At 44.1% G+C, this 23,893-nt stretch overlaps 1 protein-coding gene across 1 annotated transcript in view; it reads left to right on the forward strand.

The window, feature by feature from the left end:
* The first annotated feature begins 7,072 nt into the window (after nucleotides 1-7,072).
* Nucleotides 7,073-23,893, forward strand: part of baiap2l1b (BAR/IMD domain containing adaptor protein 2 like 1b) — a 75,300-nt gene continuing 58,479 nt past the window's right edge. The window contains exons 1-4 of the mRNA XM_042319205.1: nucleotides 7,073-7,256; nucleotides 7,395-7,455; nucleotides 13,192-13,267; nucleotides 13,522-13,608. Of these exons, the coding sequence (XP_042175139.1) occupies nucleotides 7,405-7,455; nucleotides 13,192-13,267; nucleotides 13,522-13,608 (214 nt within the window). The 5' untranslated portion in view covers nucleotides 7,073-7,256; nucleotides 7,395-7,404. The remainder of the gene's footprint in view (nucleotides 7,257-7,394; nucleotides 7,456-13,191; nucleotides 13,268-13,521; nucleotides 13,609-23,893) is intronic.

A 23,893-nucleotide genomic window follows, 5' to 3' on the forward strand; every position in this document is an offset into this window, starting at 1 on the left:
ACTGTTTCCTTGCTACTTTGTCAAACATTTATATGAAGAAAGGCAAGAAAATCACATGTCAATAGGAGCTAGGCGGCCTTGCTGGATTAACAATAGCGAGGCGCTCTTCTGAAAGCTGACTGCTTCCTGCACTATCAGCACCACTGTCAGTGTCTATTCACTCAGCACTGATGGAAACGTGTCCTTGAGTGAGACAGCAAGATGTGAACAATGAGAGAGGGAGAAGAAAATGAGGGTGTGGAGATCACCAGCTTGCTTGGACAAAACTATGGAACCCTACTGTTCCTAAACTCATAAAACAGTATTGTGGAGTTGCAAATGGTTTTCACAGAAAAATACATCACTTCTGGTATGACTATACTGTTTTTGGAAATGCAGGGAATGGAATTGTTTTGGAGTGTTAGTATAGAAGTTGAACAATGAATAATAAGCTCATCAGCTACAATTCTAACAGTCATAAACTGGTCTGTAACTTACAGTATGTAACTTATCATTGAGAATAATGAGCCATTTGTTAACTGAGAAAAGTACATATATTTTTACCTCTCTGGTATATGTGACAATCAAATTATATATATATATATATATATATATATATAGTACCAGTCAAACACTTGGACACACCTACTCATTCAAGGGTTGTCTTTATTGTTACTATTATCTACATTGTAGAATAATACTGAAGACATTAAAACTATGAAATAACATCTGGAATTATGTAGTAACCAAAAAAGTGTTAAACAGATCAAATTCTATTTTTATATTTTATATTCTTCAAAGTAGCCACCATTTGCCACACTCTTGGCATTCTCTCAACCAGAGAGTTGAGAAAAAAAAATGATAGTCCCACTAAGCACAAATCAGATGGGATGGCGTATCGCTGCAGAATTCTGTGGTAGCCATGATGGTTAAGGGTGCCTTGAATTCAAAATAAATCACTGACAGTGTCACCAGCAAAGTACCCCGCACACCATCACACCTCCTCCTTCATGCTTCATGTTGGGAACCACACATGCGGAGATCATCCATTCACCTACTCTGCGTCTCACAAAGACACGGCAGTTGGAACCATAAATCTTGAATTTGGACTCATCGGATCAAAGGACAGATTTCCACCGGTCTAATGTTCATTGCTCGTGTTTCTTGGCCAGAGCAAGTCTCTTATTATTGGTGTCCGTTAGTAGTGGTTTCTTTGCAGCAATTTGACCATGAAGGCCTGATTCACGCAGTCTCCTCTGAACAGTTGATGTTGAGATGTGTCTGTTACTTGAACTCTGTGAAGCATTTATTTGAGGTGCAGTTAATTCTATTGAACTTATCCTCTGCAGCAGAGGTAACTCTGGGTCTTCCTTTCCTGTGGCGGTCCTCATGAGAGCCAGTTTCATCATAGCGCTTGATGGTTGTTGCGACTGCACTTGAAGAAATGTTCAAAGTTCTTGAAGTTTTCCAGATTGACTGACCTTCATGTCTTAAAGTAATGATGGACTGTTGTTTCTCTTTGCTATTTTGAGCTGTTCTTGCCATAATATGGACTTGGTCTTTTACCAAATAGGGCTATCTTCTGTATACCACCTATACCTTGTCACAACACAACTGATTGGCTCAAGCACATTAAGAAGGAAAGAAATTCCTCAAATTACCTTTTAACAAGGCACACTTGTTAATTGAAATGCATTTCAGGTAACTACCTCATAAAGCTGATTGAGAGAATGCCAAGATTGTGCAAAGCTGTCATCAAGGCAAAGGGTGGCTACTTTGAAGAATCTCAAATACAAAATATATTTTGATTTGTTTAACACTTTTTTGGTTACTACATGATTTCATATGTGTTATTTCATAGTTTGATGTCTTCACTATCATTCTACAATGTAGAAAATAGTACAAAATAATGAAAAACCCTTGAATGAGTAGGTGTGTCCAAACTTTTGACTGTTACTGTATATACAGTATAGTATCCCATATCAGCCAAACTGTATGCGCAGTACTGCAGTATAATCATTTTGATCGTAAAGCTGTTACATCTGCAATGAGGCAACCCGCTATTGATAATATCTATTCATAGGCCTATAACTTTGAAAAACTTCAACCAGAATGTCAAGGCTTTGATGATGTCATGCTAACTGATTTACTCATACCAGAGGTGCATTCCATACCAAATTAACAAAAACCTTGAGGTATTAGCGCCTCAAGGACTTTCCAGTAATTACACAAATGGAGAGACGTCTTTCCCATTCCAACTGAGTGTGTGTGAGATCAGAGACGTCTTTCCCATTCCAACTGAGTGTGTGTGAGATCAGAGACGTCTTTCCCATTCCAACTGAGTGTGTGTGAGATCAGAGACATCTTTCCCATTCCAACTGAGTGTGTGTGAGATCAGAGACGTCTTTCCCATTCCAACTGAGTGTGTGAGAGATCAGAGACGTCTTTCCCATTCCAACTGAGTGTGTGTGAGATCAGAGACGTCTTTCCCATTCCAACTGAGTGAGATCAGAGACGTCTTTCCCATTCCAACTGAGTGTGTGAGATCAGAGACGTCTTTCCCATTCCAACTGAGTGTGTGTGAGATCAGAGACGTCTTTCCCATTCCAACTGAGTGTGAGAGATCAGAGACGTCTTTCCCATTCCAACTGAGACGTCTTTCCCATTCCAACTGAGTGTGTGTGAGATCAGAGACGTCTTTCCCATTCCAACTGAGTGAGATCAGAGACGTCTTTTCCCAGTGTGTGAGATCAGAGACGTCTTTCCCATTCCACTCCAACTGTGTGAGATCAGAGACGTCTTTCCCATTCCAACTGAGTGTGTGAGTGAGATTCAGTGTGTGTGAGATCAGAGCGTCTTTCCCATTCCAACTGAGTGTGTGAGATCAGAGACGTCTTTCCCATTCCAACCAGATCAGAGACGTCTTTCCCATTCCAACTGAGTGTGTGAGATCAGAGACGTCTTTCCCATTCCAACTGAGTGTGAGATCAGAGACGTCTTTCCCATTCCAACTGAGTGTGTGAGATCAGAGACGTCTTTCCCATTCCAACTGAGTGTGTGAGATCAGAGACGTCTTTCCCATTCCAACTGAGTGTGTGAGATCAGAGACGTCTTTCCCATTCCAACTGAGTGTGTGAGATCTTTCCCATTCCAACTGAGTGTGTGAGATCAGAGACGACGTCTTTCCCATTCCAACTGATTCCATTCCAACTGAGTGTGTGTGAGATCAGAGAGTGAGATCAGAGACGTCTTTCCCATTCCAACTGAGTGTGTGTCTTTCCCATTCAGAGATCAGTCGTTTCCCATTCTGACGTCTTTCCCATTCCAACTGTGTGTGAGATCAGAGACGTCTTTCCCATTCCAACTGAGTGTGTGAGATCAGAGACGTCTTTCCCATTCCAACTGAGTGTGTGAGATCAGAGACGTCTTTCCCATTCCAACTGAGTGTGAGTCAGAGAGATTCAGAGACGTCTTTCCCATTCCAACTGAGTGTGTGAGATCAACTGAGTGTGTGAGATCAGAGACGTCTTTCCCATTCCAACTGAGTGTGTGAGATCAGAGACGTCTTTCCCATTCCAACTGAGTGTGTGAGATCAGAGACGTCTTTCCCATTCCAACTGAGTGTGTGAGATCAGAGACGTCTTTCCCATTCTTTCTTTCCCATTCCAACTGTCTTTCCCATTCCAACTGAGTGTGTCAGAGAGATTCAGAGACGACGTCTTTCCCATTCCAACTGAGTGTGTGAGATCAGAGACGTCTTTCCCATTCCAACTGAGTGTGTGAGATCAGAGACGTCTTTCCCATTCCAACTGAGTGTGTGAGATCAGAGAGTCTTTCCCATTCCAACTGAGAGATCAGAGACGTCTTTCCCATTCCAACTGAGTGTGAGATCAGAGACGTCTTTCCCATTCCAACTGAGTGTGTGTGAGATCAGAGACGTCTTTCCCATTCCAACTGAGTGTGTGAGATCAGAGACGTCTTTCCCATTCCAACTGAGTGTGTGAGATCAGAGACGTCTTTCCCATTCCAACTGAGTGTGTGAGTGTGAGTCTTTCCCATTCCAGCACTGAGTGTGTGAGATCAGAGACGTCTTTCCCATTCCAACTGAGTGTGTGAGATCAGAGACGTCTTTCCCATTCCAACTGAGTGTGTGAGATCAGAGACGTCTTTCCCATTCCAACTGAGTGTGTGAGATCAGAGACGTCTTTCCCATTCCAACTGAGTGTGTGAGATCAGAGACGTCTTTCCCATTCCAACTGAGTGTGTGTGAGATCAGAGACGTCTTTCCCATTCCAACTTTCCCATTCCAACTGAGTGTGTGTGAGATCAGAGAGACGTCTTTCCCATTCCAACTGATTCAGAGACGTCTTTCCCATTCCAACTGAGTGTGTGAGATCAGAGAGTCTTTCCCATTCCAACTGAGTGTGTGAGATCAGAGACGTCTTTCCCATTCCAACTGAGTGTGTGAGATCAGAGACGTCTTTCCCATTCCAACTGTGTGTGAGATCAGAGACGTCTTTCCCATTCCAACTCAGAGACGTCTTTCCCATTCCAACTGAGTGTGAGATCAGAGACGTCTTTCCCATTCCAACTGAGTGTGAGATGAGATTCACTGAGTGTGTGAGATCAGAGACGTCTTTCCCATTCCAACTGAGTGTGTGAGATCGTCTTTCCCATTCCAACTGAGTGTGTGAGATCAGAGAGTCTTTCCCATTCCAACTGAGTGTGTGAGATCTTTCCCATTCCAACTGAGTGTCTTTCCCATTCCAACTGAGTGTGTGAGATCAGAGACGTCTTTCCCATTCCAACTGAGTGTGTGAGATCAGAGACGTCTTTCCCATTCCAACTGAGTGTGTGAGATCAGAGACGTCTTTCCCATTCCAACTGAGTGTGTGAGATCAGAGACGTCTTTCCCATTCCAACTGAGTGTGTGAGATCAGAGACGTCTTTCCCATTCCAACTGAGTGTGTGAGATCAGAGACGTCTTTCCCATTCCAACTGAGTGTGTGTGAGATCAGAGACGTCTTTCCCATTCCAACTGAGTGTGTGAGATCAGAGACGTCTTTCCCATTCCAACTGAGTGTGTGAGATCAGAGACGTCTTTCCCATTCCAACTGAGTGTGTGAGATCAGAGAACGTTTATTTGTTATTGTTTTCAAACGAGGAGATGATCATCCAGCGTTTTGGTAAAATGATTGTAGGCCGAGTACATAGTCAGCTGTTCTATCGCACTTGAAATGATGTCTGAGGGGGAAAGAACAGTGTTCGTTGTGTGGAGTAACGTCTTTGTTGTTGTAATATCGCAAACGGACATGTCAGTTTCACGGATTCCAACTTTAATATCGATTGAGGAAATAATAAAGCATGACATTGTCATCTGAAGGCAAAATGGCGGTGTGGGAATACAATAGTCCAAATAGAACCAGAGGCCCTGGACTCATATCACATTCTATCCTATCTGCTCTGGGGCTCTCCCTAGGCACAAACTCCAGGCTTCCACTTGAACTGACATTTACAGGCAAAGGTTCTGTAAATTTGCTTTTAAAATCTATATGCATGGCATTTCTGTTCCCCTCATTGATTTGAGGGTAAGTGAACCAAATAGATTTGTTAGTGGTTGTCAAATCACAGGCCCAAAAGTGATGCAATGCATGTAATAGTCATAGCAAATCCATCATAGGGGAAAAATAATACATTTCTAGGCAAGCAACATCCAACAAGGGAAGGCCAGAAATGACATTTATATCATGCCATGTAAAGGTTGAGTGTTCTAAAATCAGATTACTTTGTATTGGGCTTGTAATGTTCCCACACACCCTCTCCTACCATCATCAGGCACTGAATTGAACTGTAAAAACGTGGCAGCGACTGACATCTGTTGGATAGTGATGGAACTGTATGTTGTTGGGGTAATATCCCAGCCAGGGACAGCAGATTCCGGTTGGACAGTTTTCGGGACAACATATTATGGATTAGATGCCCTTGGCCCTGCCCTAGTACTATCCTGACTTTATTCATCGAGTGATTCTCCACTGCATGTCAGACGGACCATTACATCTGTCGAAGGCGAATTCCCTCCCGTTTTATTGCTTATCAACGTTGTTGATTGTTGGCTAATCACGAGGATGTCCTGAATCAGAGTTCGACATAGGCACTGCTGTAACACTTGTGTTATTATTATGGTGATTTATGTGGCTTGTGGTAGTTCTTCGTGATATAAATCTTCTCTTCACTTGTAAATGTTATATTACCACTTCAAGGATAAACTTTTTCTAGACATCTGGCTCCCTTCAAGTAAAAGAGCCGGAACATTTGGCTATCAAACTTCGTTTAAAAAAAAAAAAAAGTAAAACCTTCATTTAACTAGGCAAGTCAGTTAAGAACAAATGTACAATGATGGCCTACCCCGGACGAGGCAGGAACTCCCAATCTCGGCCGGATGCAATCCAGCCTGGATTCGAACCGGGGACTAATTATGCAGTGCCTTAGACCGCTGCGCCACTCGGGAGCCCAATATGCGTATACATTCACCTAGTACAATGAAAGAAAATGCAACTTTCCAATGTACCGCCCAGAAGTTATGCTACCATTATGTCAGATCGTGAAATGCGTGTTCAAATACATTTGTACCTGGACAAATTATTAGATGGCCTGAAAAACTAAAACTAAAAATAGTAGCAATATGCAAATCAGGTAGCCAAATTAACGGTTCTTTCATCCGATGCGATTCGGCTCCCGACGTTCCCCAAAAAGATCCGTTCAAAAAGAACCGTTCGTTTGCGAACGACCCATCACAATATTATGTCAAATTGCAGCAACAGGTTTGAGCCTGATAAAGTTTTGTTTCTCAATTTATCGAGACTGCGGGCAGGGAATTAGTGTGGAAGAAAGGGAAGGCCTAAAGCCTAAATAAATGGTGTCTGGTGTTTTTCAATTATTCATCTTTGTATTGATAAATAGGATATGGATTATAATTATTCCATAGACTATACATATTCTGCCCACGTGGTTGGCCATTGGTCGCCTCCAGGGAGCGCCCTACACCTGCCAGTGTCCACGGTCACCTTTCATAGCACTAATGAATGACGTCGAACAATAACACCCTGCCCGCCTACCTTTCCCACCAACCGACTCACTGTTAATCGAAGCAGAAGTTTGACAGCTCAGCTTTTACCCCAGGCCGTCCTTTGAGAACGTACCGTTGCACTTCACTTTTGCCTTCGGAAGAAATTGTCTCTCCCTTTTTCATGATCGACTACTGTAGAAGGGAAAGACAGGTAAATAGGATCTTTCTCGGCAGTCTATATGGAGCGCGCCATGTTATGAAGAATTCGATGAGTCGATAGTGTCACATATTTATTCTGTCTGGGGAGTTTATTCTGGACATTTGTATTGTTTTTAACGGGCGCTGATAGGGATATAACCATGTCGAGGGACCCTGAAGAAGTGAACAAGCTCACCGAAAGTACATACAAGGTAAACGACCGTATGAGACCATGTGTTGCTTGAGTCAATGTATTATAATTAACTGTGAATTAACCTTTATGAGATACCATAAATGGTCGGGCTTTCCCCGTGAAAACACCTCCCATATAAACACCTGCAATGTTGTTTTACTATGTAGGGTAATAACTTCCTCAGTTGCCTGAATTCCCGAAAGTGGTGTTGATAACAGGTTGCTCACTACTTGTGTCACCCAAATATTGTAGGCCTATAGCCAGAGAGACTAGATATACACTACATATATAAAAGTATGTGGACACCCCTTCAATTTAGTGGATTAGACTATTTCAGCCACACCTGTTGCCGACAGTTGAGCTGCCCCAGTCAACTGTAAGTGCTGTTATTGTGAAGTGGAAACTTCTAGCTCAGCTACGAACTGGTAGGCCACAAAAGCTCACAGAACTGGACCTCTGAAACACGTAGCACATAAAAATCCCCTGTCCTCGGTTGCAACACTCCCTACCGACTTCCAAACTGCCTCTGGAATCAACGTCAGCACAAGAGCTGTTCGATGTGAGCTTCATGAAATAGGTTTCCATGGCCTAGCAGCCACCCACAAGCCTAAGCTTACCATCCACAATGCCAAATGTCGGCTGGAGTGGTGTAAAGTTCGTCGCCATTGGACTCTGGAGCCGTGGAAACGCGTTCTCTGGAGTGATGAATCAAGCTTCACCATCTTGCAGACCGACGGACTAATCTGTGTTTGGTGGATGCCAGGAGAACACTACATGCCCAAATGCATAGTGCCAGCTGTAAAGTTTGGTGGAGGAGGAATAATGGTCTGGGGCTGTTTTTCATGCTTTTGGCTGGGCCCCTTAGTTCCAGCGAAGGGAACTCTTAACCCTACAACATACAATGACATTCTAGATGATTCTGTGCTTCCAACTTTGTGGCAACAGTTTGGGGAAGGCCCTTTCTGGTTTCAGCATGACAATGACCCCGTGCACAAAGCGAGGTCCATACAGAAATAGTTTGTCGAGGTCGGTGTGGAAAAACTTGACTGGCCTGCACAGAACCCTGACCTCAACCCCATCGAACACCTTTGGGATGAATTGGAACGCCAACTGCGATCCAGGCCTAATTGCCCAATATCAGTGCCCAACCTCACTAATGCTCTTGTGGCTGAATGGAAGCAAGTCCCCGCAATAATGTTCCAACATCTAGTGGAAAGCCTTACCAGAAGAGTGGAGGCTGTTATAGCAGTGGAGGGGGGGGAAACTCCATATTATGCCCATGATTTTAGAATGAGATGTTCGATGAGCAGGTGTCAACATACTTTTGGTCATGAAGTGTACTATTGTACTATGCTATGCATGTACAGTAGACACACATGCCATACGCTACTAAGAACATTATGTAGAGGAGAGATGGGCAACTTTGAAGCAGGTGGGGTCCACAAAAAATGGAAACTCATGAGGGGCCGTAGGGGCTCATGGGTCTGCGTACCCACATCCATATCCACACATGCAGTCAGAGCGGCCCTAGCCAAAGATCATTTTTAAAAAGTTTGAGTTAATTTCCTGCAATTGTACACATTTTGCCATTGGGTGGGGACAAATGTTTGCAGTATTTAATTCTATCAGATGATCAATGGGACCCCCGGTTGGTAATTCCACCTTGCTTAGCCTACTACAAGTTTAGATAGCTTGCCGTTAGATTCATTTACCAATCTAAAACAATGTTAGCTGACATTGGCTAATGGAGTGACTGGCATAACAAGCGAGCTGGTGATGCACAACCAAATTTCGAGAATTGATCCGCAGGCCGCCAGTTGCCCATCCCTGATGTAGAGGCACAAAGCATAATACTTCTGTCGTGAGAGTCTTCAGTTAGCCTACACCACTTGTGCCTAGCATCATTGAGCAGGCTTTCAAGTAGCCTACTGCCTACTTAAGACTGTAGCCTATACAGTTAAGTTCACTGTGATAATGAATAAGGGTTGTCCTAACTATACCCTTCTTCATAGTGTAGCCCAGCTGTGATGTATTGTCATGGTTTCATCGGCTACACTTGTCATTAGGCAGGGTCTGAGTCTGGGTGGTTATAGAGAATAGACAGAATAGAAAGCATAATAGCAGAGAAGTACTCCCCCTCATTGTTTTCTCCACCACATTTAATCCTTTTTTTATCCCATCATTAGTTCCCTAATGTACATTGACCACACACCAGCTGTGTCAGTTAATGGCCTCTCATTTTGACAGATGAGTAGGTGGTATAAAATCTATTGCTGGGAAAGCTGTCTTTTTTGGGGGGAAAAGCTGTTTCTTTCAGTCTCTGTTGTCTTGGGTCCCATTTTCTACATTTGAGTATGAGAAATGCTACTTAATGTTATATCAGAATACATTTACCCGAAGTGTTACAGTATCCACATCAATGGATTCATTTGCCATTTGTCAAAGCCATTGGAAAAACAGTTTTTAGTAGTCATACCCATTAATTAACCCCCTAGGGTCGATGTCCGCACCCCCACATAATAACTGCCTGTTTAAGCCAGAGATATCTGGTGGCCGAGCTACAGCTGTGTTTGTCAGACCATGTGACATCCTGAAAATCGCTCTTCTCACAAAAACATCTGTAGTGTCCGAAAGGTTTGGCCTACAGATGAGACTCTCACGAACACGATGGTGTTCTTCGTTTATTTCAAGAATGCTTACAAGACTCGCCTGAATGTAACCTGGTACCAGTTAAACAATTAATTGAAATGTATGGAATTATTTTAGTGTCCCAAAAAAAGGGGTTAAATATGGGTAAAAATATAATACCAATTATTTCCTTATATTTCTTATATCTCTTATATCTCTCAGATATAAGGACAGACACTTCAAAACAAACTTCCTTTTGATTTATTTTTCCATGTATGAATCTGTTAATCAATGCGTTTCGATGGGCTAATAGCAGTAAGGCCAAATTCAGTGTTTCATCAAATATATATTTTTTGATACCTAAAGGGGTCCTAATATCAAATCAAGCTTTATTTATATAGTACATTTCAGACAGGAATGCAATGCGCTTCACAGGAAGAAGCATAAGGAAATACAAATGTACTACACAAGAAACATAAGGAAATACAAATGTACTACACAAGAAGCATAAGGAAATACAAATGTACTACACAAGAAGCATAAGGAAATACAAATGTACTACACAAGAAGCATAAGGAAATACAAATGTACTACACAAGAAGCATAAGGAAATACAAATGTACTACACAAGAAACATAAGGAAATACAAATGTACTACACAAGAAGCATAAGGAAATACAAATGTACTACACAAGAAGCATAAGGAAATACAAATGTACTACACAAGAAACATAAGAGGATAAAAACTAAAGAATAACAATAGAAACTGAAATACAAAAAAGCACCCTGAGGAAAAGCAAAACTAACAGAAAAGCTAAAAAGATTTCAAATCTAATAGCTAAATGATCCTTGGTATGACCATCTTAAAACAATTCCATATGTTAGCTTAGTAGAAACGCGCCCACACCCCCCACACACACACACACACACACACCGGCTTAGGCTCTTAAGGATTAATTAGCTATTACTGTGTATCTCGCTCTGCTTGGTGTCAAGTGTTGCACCCTCACAGTGCACACACTCGACAGGTTGTTGAGTGATAGGGTGTGCGCTCTCTCTTTCTCTCTGCGATATGAAAGAAAGAAGGAACAAGTGGATGCCTTGATGTGCCTCTCACTGGCGTTGAAGTCCACCTCAGAGAGCAGTTAGACTGAGTTAGACTTTGGTCCCCTAAGACAGTCAGAACAGGAACAGAACAGCCCCCCTTTAGCTCCTCTCTCTCCTTGAGGTGATGATGAAACGGAGGGAAAAGTGTCCACAGGTTTAATTATTTAGCTGCAGGGTTTGACTGTGGTAAGATTAGACAGCCTCCCTCTCCTACTCCAACATCACCAGTTAGGTCTCAGTGGTAGGCAAGTCAACTGAGCTGCTCCTGACTGCTTATTAACATAGTCTTTATTCCTAATATGATGTGAGTACATGCAAAAGAGGATCGAAATGGTCCTATTTAAAATATTACCTGGGAGCCAAGCAGCATTATGCAGGATTTTATTTCCTTCTGAATAATAGAGACCTGCTTGAGCGTAGTAATGGATGAATTATAACCTGCCTCTGTATTATAACATACATACATAAAATAAGAAGTTTACTGCCAGATCAGTTGACTCACCAGTGAATTGCATACGGTCTACTTTTCATTGTGTAGTCTACTGTTTACTGTGTGACTGAATAGCCATAACATTCTACATTGCACTGGCTTCTCCTCCTGCTTTGTTCATAGACAAGACTGTACTGATATGCTACTATGGTTTTATATATCATTTCCCGGATTCTTGGGTGTAACTCACCCGTATCTTTCCAAACAGTATGTAAACATGATGTAACAGGGCATGTCATTAATAAATAAGAAAGCTGTCAAATAAGAGAGAAGAGAAGAAGTGTGTACAGGAAGATAGACCCCTGAGACAATGATCATGATCCCACCGAGAATCAATTATATAGGATGATAACAGAGCTGATGTTACTGGTCCCCAAGGATCCATATCAATCAAATCCATTGTCATTTTATTGAATGGAGGCTTCTGGGAAAATGAAGAAAATATGACAGAGACTTCTGAGAGAGAACTTGCATTCCTGATTTATTGAAATCGATTGGAGCTGTCCATAAAAAAAGCCTCTTGATATTGGAAATGATCTCTAAACATGCATAATAACATGCTTCACTGTCTCGCTTTTTGATTCTCTTGTTTCTCTCCATCTACTCCCATATTCTGTTTCCATTGGTGTCTCTTTCTCAGTCAGAGGAATGACAGTGTTGCCATTGGAATGCAGATGAAAGCCAGAGTGTAGGCCTTTGTCAATCTCTGGTTAATCATTGGCTGCGTTGGTCATAGTCTGTAGAGCTAACTGTATTCGTTTAGTTTAGAGGTTATTAGTCACATGCACAGGTTAGCAGATGTCATTACAGGGTAAAGGGAAATTCTTAAGCTCCAACAGTGCAGGTCAAGAGAAGTGAATGGGGCAATAACACAAATGATAATATACACTTATTTACCACTGTAACAGTGATAAATGTCCGTGGGGGTGGCAGGGTAGCCTAGTGGTTAGAGCATTGGACTAGTAACCGAAAGGTTGCAAGTTCAAATCCCCGAGCTGACAAGGTACAAATCTGTCGTTCTACCCCTGAACAGGCAGTTAACCCACTTCCTAGGCTGTCATTGAAAATAAGAATTTGTTCTTAACTAACTTGCCTAGTTAAATGAAGGTAAAACATTTTTTTTTTTTTTAAGTAGCTGACTAGTGGTGGCTATTCAGCAACCTGATGGTCTGGGGGTAGAAGCTATTGGCCAGTGTCAGTTTTAGCCAAGATGCTCTTATACAGAGTGATGTAAGTGGGGAGGACAGGCCGTGCCTGAGATCCCTGAGGTTCTTCTTGGTCTTCCTGTGACACCTGGTGTTGTAGGTGACCTGTAGGGTAGGCAGTGTGCACCCAATGGTGTGTTGGGCTGAGTCCCACCCTCTGTAGCCGCGTGAATGGTGTACTCACTCACTCACCCACTCCCTCACTCACTCACTAACAAACACTAAAGAGAGAAAGTGAGAAAAGGCTGAGAATATCTCATGTTGTTGTGACAGTGACCCCATTTAATCCAACAATCCAACTACCCATCTTCTATCCTCTTCCCAGAATGTAATGGAACAGTTCAACCCTGGGCTCAGGAACCTGGTCAACCTGGGGAAGAGCTATGAGAAATCAGTGGCAGGTGAGCAGCCGTCTTATTGCTGAACTGTTCTGTATTCTATTGCCATGGCAGGATACTTGGTTACCAGAACGTGTCTCTGACCAACATTTATCTTCAGTTATCTCATGCATTAGTCATAGAGGGGTTCACTGTTTAAAGATGTATTATATGTATAATAAACAGTAGGTCTGATTTTAAATTCAGGGTGCTTGTGTAGTAGTTCTTTTACACTCTGCATTTCCACATTTAGTAAAGCCATACTTGTTTTTTTACAGCGATGAGCCTGGCTGGAAAGGTGTACTTTGATGCTGTCTCTAAGATCGGAGAGAATGCTGCGGTCTCTCCTGTCTCCAGGGAGTTGGGTAAGTCTTACCTCCCTGGCCATGTTACAGCCCATATCTGAACGTCTCAGATTTAACTCCATTGAGACCCTTGGTAGACCTCTTTTGGATCTCTTATTGATCTTTGTAGATTCATCACCTGTCCCCTTGGCGAGGGGGATGGTGCCGATAGTCCCTCCCATCCCAATGCCTCCCTCAAACCCAGCTGTGGAGCTGAGCTTTGGCTGGACTGTACTGTATGTATATGAGTTCTACTCCAACGTGGTCACCAGCCAGACAATAGCTCCAGTAAAGTGGCACCCATACACCTTAAATATACTACACGTCCAACTGGGATTCAATCCCATGGAGGAAAACTGCACTGATTTGACTTGCTCTGCCCAGTGATCACACCAATACACTTTAGCACAGCAAGGATCCACATCTGTCCGCTGAATCTGGATGCTCATTTGCAGCCCTGCGTGTGTGTGTGTGTGTGTGTGTCTGTGGTACTGTCTGGGCTTCCCTGCTGCGCTGGGGAAAGCTGCTGATTAAATCCTGCTGCACAGTAAGACTGAGCTATACTTGTTTTCCTACATTATCAGGACCTCAATGTCCTATCAATTCACCTGAATGTCCTGAACTTGTTCAAAGGCTATTTTAAGCTTAAGGGTTAGGGGTTTTGGGGTTAGGGGTTTTGGGGTTAGGTGTTAGATTCAGGGTTTGGGAAAATAGGATTTTTAACGATCAAACATTTGTATACTCCAAAAAGTCCAGAAATGTCACGAAAACAAAGCTGTGTGTGTGTGTGTGTGTCATGGTCTCCGTTAGCTGGTAATTGCTGGCTTTTGCCCAATAAAATAAATGAAAAGACAATACATAAAATTGTTGCTGGCCAAATTACCGGGAGAAAGAACAATATTCAGTATTCATTTTTATTGATGGAAATACCAGTCCATGTAAACACATTTGATGTCACGCTTGTTAGTTTACAGGTTAATTTGCATAATTTAGTTGATATAAATTGGTGCGTGTGTATTTTCGTTAGTGGTTATGTAGGCTATCGTATTTATCTAACACAACTGTCACACACGAGCAGCATACAGAGCCTATTTTGAGTGGAATTTCTGCTGTGGGATGTAGGGGTGCTGCAGCACCTCAGCTGGTTGCTGCTGGAGTAAAACCTTAGCTGTGGGATGTAGGGGTGCTGCAGCACCTCAGCTGGTTGCTGCTGGAGTAAAACCTTAGCTGTGGGATGTAGGGGTGCTGCAGCACCTCAGCTGGTTGCTGCTGGAGTAAAACCTTAGCTGTGGGATGTAGGGGTGCTGCAGCACCTCAGCTGGTTGCTGCTGGAGTAAAACCTTAGCTGTGGGATGTAGGGGTGCTGCAGCACCTCAGCTGGTTGCTGCTGGAGTAAAACCTTAGCTGTGGGATGTAGGGGTGCTGCAGCACCTCAGCTGGTTGCTGCTGGAGTAAAACCTTAGCTGTGGGATGTAGGGGTGCTGCAGCACCTCAGCTGGTTGCTGCTGGAGTAAAACCTTAGCTGTGGGATGTAGGGGTGCTGCAGCACCTCAGCTGGTTGCTGCTGGAGTAAAACCTTAGCTGTGGGATGTAGGGGTGCTGCAGCACCTCAGCTGGTTGCTGCTGGAGTAAAACCTTAGCTGTGGGATGTAGGGGTGCTGCAGCACCTCAGCTGGTTGCTGCTGGAGTAAAACCTTAGCTGTGGGATGTAGGGTGCTGCAGCACCTCAGCTGCTGGGAGCTGTGGGATGTAGGGGTGCTGCAGCACCTCAGCTGGTTGCTGCTGGAGTAAAACCTTAGCTGTGGGATGTAGGGTGCTGCAGGGTGCTGCAGCACCTCAGCTGGTTGCAGCACCTCAGCTGCTGGAGTAAAACCATAGCTGTGGGATGTAGGGGTGCTGCAGCACCTCAGCTGGTTGCTGCTGGAGTAAAACCTTAGCTGTGGGATGTAGGGGTGCTGCAGCACCTCAGCTGGTTGCTGCTGGAGTAAAACCATAGCTGTGGGATGTAGGGGTGCTGCAGCACCTCAGCTGGTTACTGCTGGAGTAAAACCTTAGCTGTGGGATGTAGGGGTGCTGCAGCACCTCAGCTGGTTACTGCTGGAGTAAAACCTTAGCTGTGGGATGTAGGGGTGCTGCAGCACCTCAGCTGGTTGCTGCTGGAGTAAAACCATAGCTGTGGGATGTAGGGGTGCTGCAGCACCTCAGCTGGTTGCTGCTGGAGTAAAACCTTAGCTGTGGGATGTAGAGGTGCTGCAGCACCTCAGCTGGTTGCTGCTGGAGTAAAACCTTAGCTGTGGGATGTAGGGGTGCTGCAGCACCTCAGCTGGTTGCTGCTGGAGTTAAACCTTAGCTGTGGGATGTAGAGGTGCTGCAGCACCTCAGCTGGTTGCTGCTGGAGTAAAACCATAGCTGTGCTCTTAGGGGTTCTGCTGTCTCTGGTAAAGCTATGCTGTTAAGGGTTCTGCTGTCTCTGGTAAAGCTGTGCTGTTAAGGGTTCTGCTGTCTCTGGTAAAGCTGTGCTGTTAAGGGTTCTGCTGTCTCTGGTAAAGCTGTGCTGTTAAGGGTTCTGCTGTCTCTGGTAAAGCTGTGCTCCTAGGGGTTCTGCTGTCCTCCATTGCAACTACCCTCCGCTGCTTTGCCTTTGTCCGCAGCAGTAACAGCAGCCCAGTATGTGTTTCCATTGTCCAGTTCTTTTAATAGTGCACAATTGAATTCAATAGAACTTCCCCTAAGGGGAAATCAAAATAAAGGATTGAGGTAGAGAACCCAGTCAGAGGCAGTCAGTAGCAGTTCTGGGTATGTGTCTGTAGTTTCTACTCCTCCCGGTCCTGTAACTGATCCATGTGAAAGGGAACCAGTTATAGGTGAGACTTTGACCTCTCCACCCAGCTGAGTCACACTGACCGCTGGCCCTAATCCTCCCCCTGTGTGTCTGAGTCGGGGACAGTCAGGGAAAAGGTGCAGGGTGTATAGAGTCCTCTGGTATGTGTATAATCTAGCCTAATGAAGGCTTTTAACCCAGAGCACTGAGTGTGAATACAGCTGTTTATAAACAGTGCCTTCAGAAAATATTCAGACCCATTGATTCTTTCTACATTTTGTTACGTTACAGCCTTATTCTAAAATGTATTAAATAGTTTTTCTCCTCATCAATCTGCACACAATACCCCATAATGACAAAGCAATTTTGTAAATGTGTATATATTTATAAAAAATGAAACACTGAAATATTACATATACATAAGAATTCAGACCATCCTCGAGTCTTCTTGGGTATGATGCTACAAGCGTACAGCCTCAAGTCTTCTTGGGTATGACGCCACAAGCTTACAGCCTCGAGTCTTCTTGGGTATGACGCCACAAGCTTACAGCCTCGAGTCTTCTTGGGTATGACGCCACAAGCTTACAGCCTGGAGTCTTCTTGGGTATGACGCCACAAGCTTACAGCCTGGAGTCTTCTTGGGTATGACGCCACAAGCTTACAGCCTGGAGTCTTCTTGGGTATGACGCCTACAAGCGTACAGCCTGGAGTCTTCTTGGGTATGACGCCACAAGCTTACAGCCTGGAGTCTTCTTGGGTATGACGCCACAAGCTCACAGCCTGGAGTCTTCTTGGGCATGACGCTACAAGCTCAGCCTGGAGTCTTCTTGGGTATGACGCTACAAGCTCACAGCCTGGAGTCTTCTTGGGTATGACGCTACAAGCTTACAGCCTGGAGTCTTCTTGGGTATGACGCTACAAGCTCACAGCCTGGAGTCTTCTTGGGTATGACGCACAAGCTCACAGCCTGGAGTCTTCTTGGGTATGACGCTACAAGCTCACAGCCTGGAGTCTTCTTGGGTATGACGCTAGAAGCTCACAGCCTGGAGTCTTCTTGGGTATGACGCTAGAAGCTCACAGCCTGGAGTCTTCTTGGGTATGACGCTACAAGCTCACAGCCTGGAGTCTTCTTGGGTATGACGCTACAAGCTCACAGCCTGGAGTCTTCTTGGGTATGACGCTACAAGCTTGGCATACCTATATTTCTTCTCTGCAGATCCTCTCAAGCTCTGTCAGGTTGGATGGGGAGCATCACTACACAGCTATATTCGGGTCTCTCCAGAGATGTTCGATCTGGTTCATGTCCAGGCTCTGGCTGGGCCACTCAAGGACATTCAGAGACTTGTCCTGTAGCCACTCCTGCATTGTCTTGGCTGTGTGCTAAGGGTCTTGTCCTGTTGGAAGGTGAACCTTCACCCCAGTCGGTTTTCGTCAAGGATCTCACTGTACTTTGCGCTGTTCATCTTTCTCTCAATCCTGACTAGTCTCCCTGCTGCTGAAAAACATCCCTGCAGCATGATCCTGCCACCACCATGCTTCACCGTAGGGATGGTGCCAAGTTTCCTCCAGACGTGACGCTTGGCATTCAGGCCAAAGAGTTCAATCTTGGTTTCGTCAGACCAGAGAATCTTGTTTCTCATGGTCTCAGAGTCCTTTGGTGCCTTTTGGCAAACTCCAAGTGGGATTTTGTGTGCCTTTTTACTAAGGAGTGGCTTCCGTCTGGCCACTCTACCATAAAGGCCTGATTGGTGGAGTGCTGCAGAGATGGTTGTCCTTCTGGAAGGTTCTCCCATCTCCACAGAGGTACTCTGGAGCTCTGTCAGGGTGACCATCGGGTTCTTGGTCACCACCCTGACCAAGGCCCTTCTTCCCCAAATGCTCAGTTTGGCCAGGCAGCCAGCTCTAGGAAGAGTCTTGGTGGTTCAAAACGTCTTCCATTTAAGAATGCTGGAGGCCACTGTTCTTGGGGACCTTCAATGCTGCAGACATTTTTTGGTACCCATCCCCAGATGTATGCCTCGACACACTCCTGTCTCTGAGCTCTATGGATAATTCCTTCAACCTCACGGCTTGGTTTTTGCTCTGAAATGCACTGTCAACTGTGGGACCTTATATAGACAGGTGTGTGCCTTTCCAAATCATGTCCAATCAATTGAATTTGCCACAGATGGACTCCAATCAAGTTGTAGAAACATCTCAAGGATGATCAGTGGAAACAGGATGCATCTGAGCTCAATTTCGAGTCTCATAGCAAAGGGTCTGAATACGTATGTAAATGAGGTATTTCCTGTTTTTATTTTGAAATAATTTGCATTAACATTTCTAAAAACCTGTTTTCGCTTTGTCTTTGTGGGGTTGTGTGTGTACATTGATGAGGAGTTTTTAAAACATTTAATTATTTTTAGAATAAGACCTTAAGGTAACAAAATGTGGAAAAAGTGAAGGGGTCTGAATGCTTTCCTTAATGTACGGTATAGCAGACCGCTCTGTAATGCTTAACCAGTGACCACCACATGCAGCTGCCTCTGAGAACAATGTGGCTTTACCCTGCCTTTACTCTTCACCAACTGGCTTGTCAGGACCAATACAAAGAACTCTGATTTAATGTACAGTATGATCCAAAGTTGAGGCCCTCTCTATTTGAATTACAGTACATCGAAAGGTTGCAAGTTCAAATCCCCGAGCTGACAAGGTACAAATCTGTCGTTCTGCCCCTGAACAGGCAGTTAACCCACTGGTCCTAGGCCGTCATTGAAAATAAGAATTTGTTCTTAACTGACTTGCCTAGTTAAATAAAGGTAAAATAAATAACATAAATTCAGGAATTGAACTGGGCATGTACTCTAACTTCAAGTGGAAATGATCTTTCACATCTTAAGTTCCTGCATTGACTTCTATTGAGTTGTCATATTGGGAAATGAATATGGCAGCAACTACACCTTTCCTGATCCTGTATGTAAAAAGTTCTGAGTGTCGGCCCATAACCACTAAGTCCTATTTCCTCAGCCTTTATCTTGGAACGTTAAAGTCGTGGAAAAGCTGTAAGGACCAATGCCCTACCGGTCGGTCAATGATGAGGGTGCATGTTGCGAGAGCCTTCCTATCGGAGCCTGATAAACCTTGAGTTGCAGCAGTCTCTGCGTCAGTCAGGCCTCCCTCCGTGCCTCTGTAACCTGTGGAGTATCTGGAGTCTACTGAGCTGCCACAGAGAAACCTGAGCTGATCAGCCCAGAAACCAGAGACTCTTGAGAGTCAGTGGAGGATTGACACATACCTTCCTTCCCTCCCTCTCCTGCTTCTTCCCTCCACGTTCACCTCCTCCCCTCCCTCCCTCCCTGCTTCCTCCCTCTACCTCCAGGGTTCAAATGTCAGCATGAAGGACTGTCCTTTCATTCTTTCATCCAGGAAGTCAAACACCCGGACTCATGACCTTTTCTGGTTGACATTGCTAGCAGTCACTGTCACAGTTGACCTAATGAAGATAGAGAAGATGGGGAGTTGAACAAGACACAGTAGTCCTTACTGTTCTTAATATCATTAAACCCAACTCTCTGTCTCACTGTCTCTGAGATGAAACCCAACTCTCTGTCTCACGGTCTCTGAGATGAAACCCAACTTTCTGTCTCACTGTCTCACGGTCTCTGAGATGTAACCCAACTCTCTGTTCTCTGTCTCACGGTATCTGAGATGTAACCCAACTCTCTGTTCTCTGTCTCTGAGATGTAACCCAACTCTCTGTCTCACTGTCTCTGAGATGTAACCCAACTCTCTGTCTCACTGTCTCTGAGATGTAACCCAACTCTCTGTCTCACTGTCTCTGAGATGTAACCCAACTCTCTGTCTCACGGTCTCTGAGATGTAACCCAACTCTCTGTTCTCTGTCTCACGGTATCTGAGATGTAACCCAACTCTCTGTTCTCTGTCTCTGAGATGTAACCCAACTCTCTGTCTCTCTGTCTCTGAGATGTAACCCAACTCTCTGTCTCACTGTCTCTGAGATGTAACCCAACTCTCTGTCTCACTGTCTCTGAGATGTAACCCAACTCTCTGTCTCACTGTCTCTGAGATGTAACCCAACTCTCTGTCTCACTGTCTCTGAGATGTAACCCAACTCTCTGTCTCACTGTCTCTGAGATGTAACCCAACTCTCTGTTCTCTGTCTCACTGTCTCTGAGATGTAACCCAACTCTGTCTCACTGTTCTCTGTCTCACTGTCTCTGAGATGTAACCCAACTCTGTCTCACTGTCTCTGAGATGTAACCCAACTCTCAGGATGGTTTCAAACTCGAGAAGTAAACTGAAGTGCAGCAATGCACAGTGTCACCTCTCATGTGTCTGCCAGGCAGCTCCTTCTCAACCAGTGCTGTGAGGCAAGTTGTTAGTCTCACTGTGAAAAATGTAGTTTTTGTTTTTGGACAACATTGGACAGCGTTCCTATTCTGTCCTGTCACCATGGATGGACAGGTTATCTGAAAGCCCGTCCAGATGGTGCCTTTGTCCACCCCAGTGTTGTGAAGTAGGATGTTGTCTCGCTGGGACAACGTTGGAGAACGTTCCCACTGTCCCATCACACACACACACTGCCGTCTGCTCCATTGTTTTGAATGGCTAACAACCCATTTAGATAACCCATGTTTTGCAATGTGTCAGGTGGCACCTGCTGTTGATGCTAGGATTCTTTTCCCTGCAGTCAAAAACATTGGAGGGACTGTGGGATGATTTGCATGCAAGCAGAGATGCTTTTTTCCCAAACAACTTGGAGTGAGTGTGTTTGTGTACATTCCAGATGTCATCAGATGTAAATTATGATTATTTATCTATTGCATACTGCAGATTATAAACGGGGTGGTTCGAGCCCTGAATGCTGATTGGCTGACAGCCGTGGTATATCAGACTGTATACCAACATCTATTTTTACTGCTCTAATTACGTTGGTAACCAGTTTATAATAGCAATAAGGCACCTCAGGGGTTGTGGTATATGGCCAATATTCATTCCATGGCTAAGGCCTGTATCCAGACACTCTGCATTGCTTCGTGCATAAGAACAGCCCTTTACCGTGGTATTTTGGCCATATACCACACCCCCTCGGGCCTTATTGCTTAAATATACACAGTGTACAAAACATTAGGAACACCTTCCTAATATTGAGTTGCACCCGCTTTTGCCCTCAGAACAGCCTCAATTCGTCTGGGCATTGACTCTACGAGGTGCCGAAAGCGTTCCACAAGGGATGCTGATCCATGTCGACTCCAATGCTTCCCACAGTTGTGTCAAGTTGGCTGGATGTCCTTTGGGTGGTGGACCATTCTTGAGACACACGGGAAACTGGTGTGTGAAAAACCCAGCAGCATTGCAGTTCTTGACACAAACCGTTGCACCTGGCACCTACTACCATACCCCTTTCAAAGGCACTTATATTTTGTCTTGCCCATTCACCCTCTGAATGGCACACATACACAATCCTTGTCTCAAGGCTTAAAAATCCTTCGTTAACCTCTCCTCCCCTTCATCTACACTGATTGAAGTGGATTTAACAGGTGACATCAATAAGGGATCATATCTTTCACCTGGATTCACCTGGTCAGTCTGTCATGGAAAGATCAGGTGTCCTTAATGTTTTGTACACTCAGTGTATATAGTTGTGTAAGTTATGTTTTGGGACAAACACTTTGGGACAAAGACTTCAAAAATGTAACTTATTGGCATTCAACTTGCCTGGACACCAATCTGCTCAAACAAATTATATATTCATGTTGCTTTATTTTAGAAAGCCAGTGACTGTTTCAAGACTTCCCATCCTAACCTGTAATGAGTATCACTGAGCACTGCAGTCATATTGATGTACAGTCATCTGTCTAATTTGCATTTGTTTCCTGCAGCCATTACTGATCCAATCTCCTCATCACAGAATAGTCTTCTTATCCTGGAATAGTCCCACATAATCTTTCTGTTTATGGCTGCTACTGAAATTAGCCTTATGTCCCATTTATTCTTTTACATTTTTTTAACCTTTTTATTTAACTAGGCAAGTCAGTTAAGAACAAATTCTTATAAATTGTCCATTAAAGGCCATGGGGAAAGTTGTGTAGTTGAAGTACAACAACTCTTAGGTGAATTTGCGAGGCATGCATGACAAGACAATGCAAGATGCAGATTACTAAGACATATGTGCCCCATGGTTCTTTCTGCCTGCCCTCTCCTCTCTCTCCCTCATGCTGGCTTGCCTGGGGCGTATTCATTACACTGATTCTGTTGCAAAATGTTTCTGAACGGAAGCAAACGGAATGAAACTGAGAAGGACCTACCTGAATTCGTCCAATAGAAACTCTTGTTTTAGTTGCCATCTGTTTGCACTAATGATTACACCCCTGCTCTTCTTTTTGGTAATGATGCGAGTGTGTTCAGTCTTCGGTCTGTTGCCTGTAGAATATCCTAGCCTATTGATTGATTGATTGATAGATAGGTCCTGCTTCACTGAAGTTGCAAGCCAAGAAATTGGGAGATACAGCATTCCAAATTTGCGATACAGTTGAAGTCGGAAGTTTATATACACCTTAGCCAAATACATTTAAACTCAGTTTTTCACAATTCCTGACATTTAATCCTCGTAAAAATTCCCTGTCTTAGGTCAGTTAGGATCACCACTTTATTTTAAGAATATAGAATAATAAGTGGGTCAGAAGTTTACATACACTCAATTATTTGGTAGCATTGCCTTTAAATTGTTTAACTTGGGTCAAACGTTTTGGGTAGCCTTCCCCAAGCTTCCCACAATAAGTTGGGTGAATTTTGAAAAAAAATCCTCCTACCAGAGCTGGTGTAACTGAGTCAGGCTTGTAGGCCTCCTTGCTCGCACACACTTTTTCAGTTCTGCCCACACATTTTCTATGGGATTGAGGTCAGGGCTTTGTGATGGCCATTCCAATACTTTGACTTTGTTGTCCTTAAGCCATTTTGCCACAACTTTGGAAGAATGCTTGGGGTCATTGTCCATTTGGAAGACCCATTTGCGACCAAGCTTTAACTTCCTGACTGATGTCTTGAGATTTTGCTTCAATATATCCACATAATGTTTCGTCCTCATGATGACGTCTATTTTGTGAAGTGCATCAGTCCCTCCTGCAGCAAAGCACCCCCACAACATGATGCTGCCACCCCCGTGCTTCACGGTTGGGATGGTGTTCTTCGGCTTGCAAGCCTCCCCTTTTTCCTCCAAACATAACGATGGTCATTATGGCCAAACAGTTCTATTTTTGTTTCATCAGACCAGAGGACATTTCTCCAAAAAGTACGATCTTTGTCCCCATGTGCAGTTGCAAACCGTAGTCTGGCTTTTTTATAGCGTTTCGGAGCAGTGGCTTCTTCCTTGCTGAGCGGCCTTTCAGGTTATGTTGATATACTTTTGTACCTGTTTCCTCCAGCATCTTCACAAGGTCCTTTGCTGTTGTTCTGTGATTGATTTGCACCAAAGTACGTTCATCT

The sequence above is a fragment of the Oncorhynchus tshawytscha genome, unplaced genomic scaffold (assembly GCF_018296145.1).
Source record: "Oncorhynchus tshawytscha isolate Ot180627B unplaced genomic scaffold, Otsh_v2.0 Un_scaffold_1341_pilon_pilon, whole genome shotgun sequence".
Taxonomy (NCBI): domain Eukaryota; kingdom Metazoa; phylum Chordata; class Actinopteri; order Salmoniformes; family Salmonidae; genus Oncorhynchus; species Oncorhynchus tshawytscha.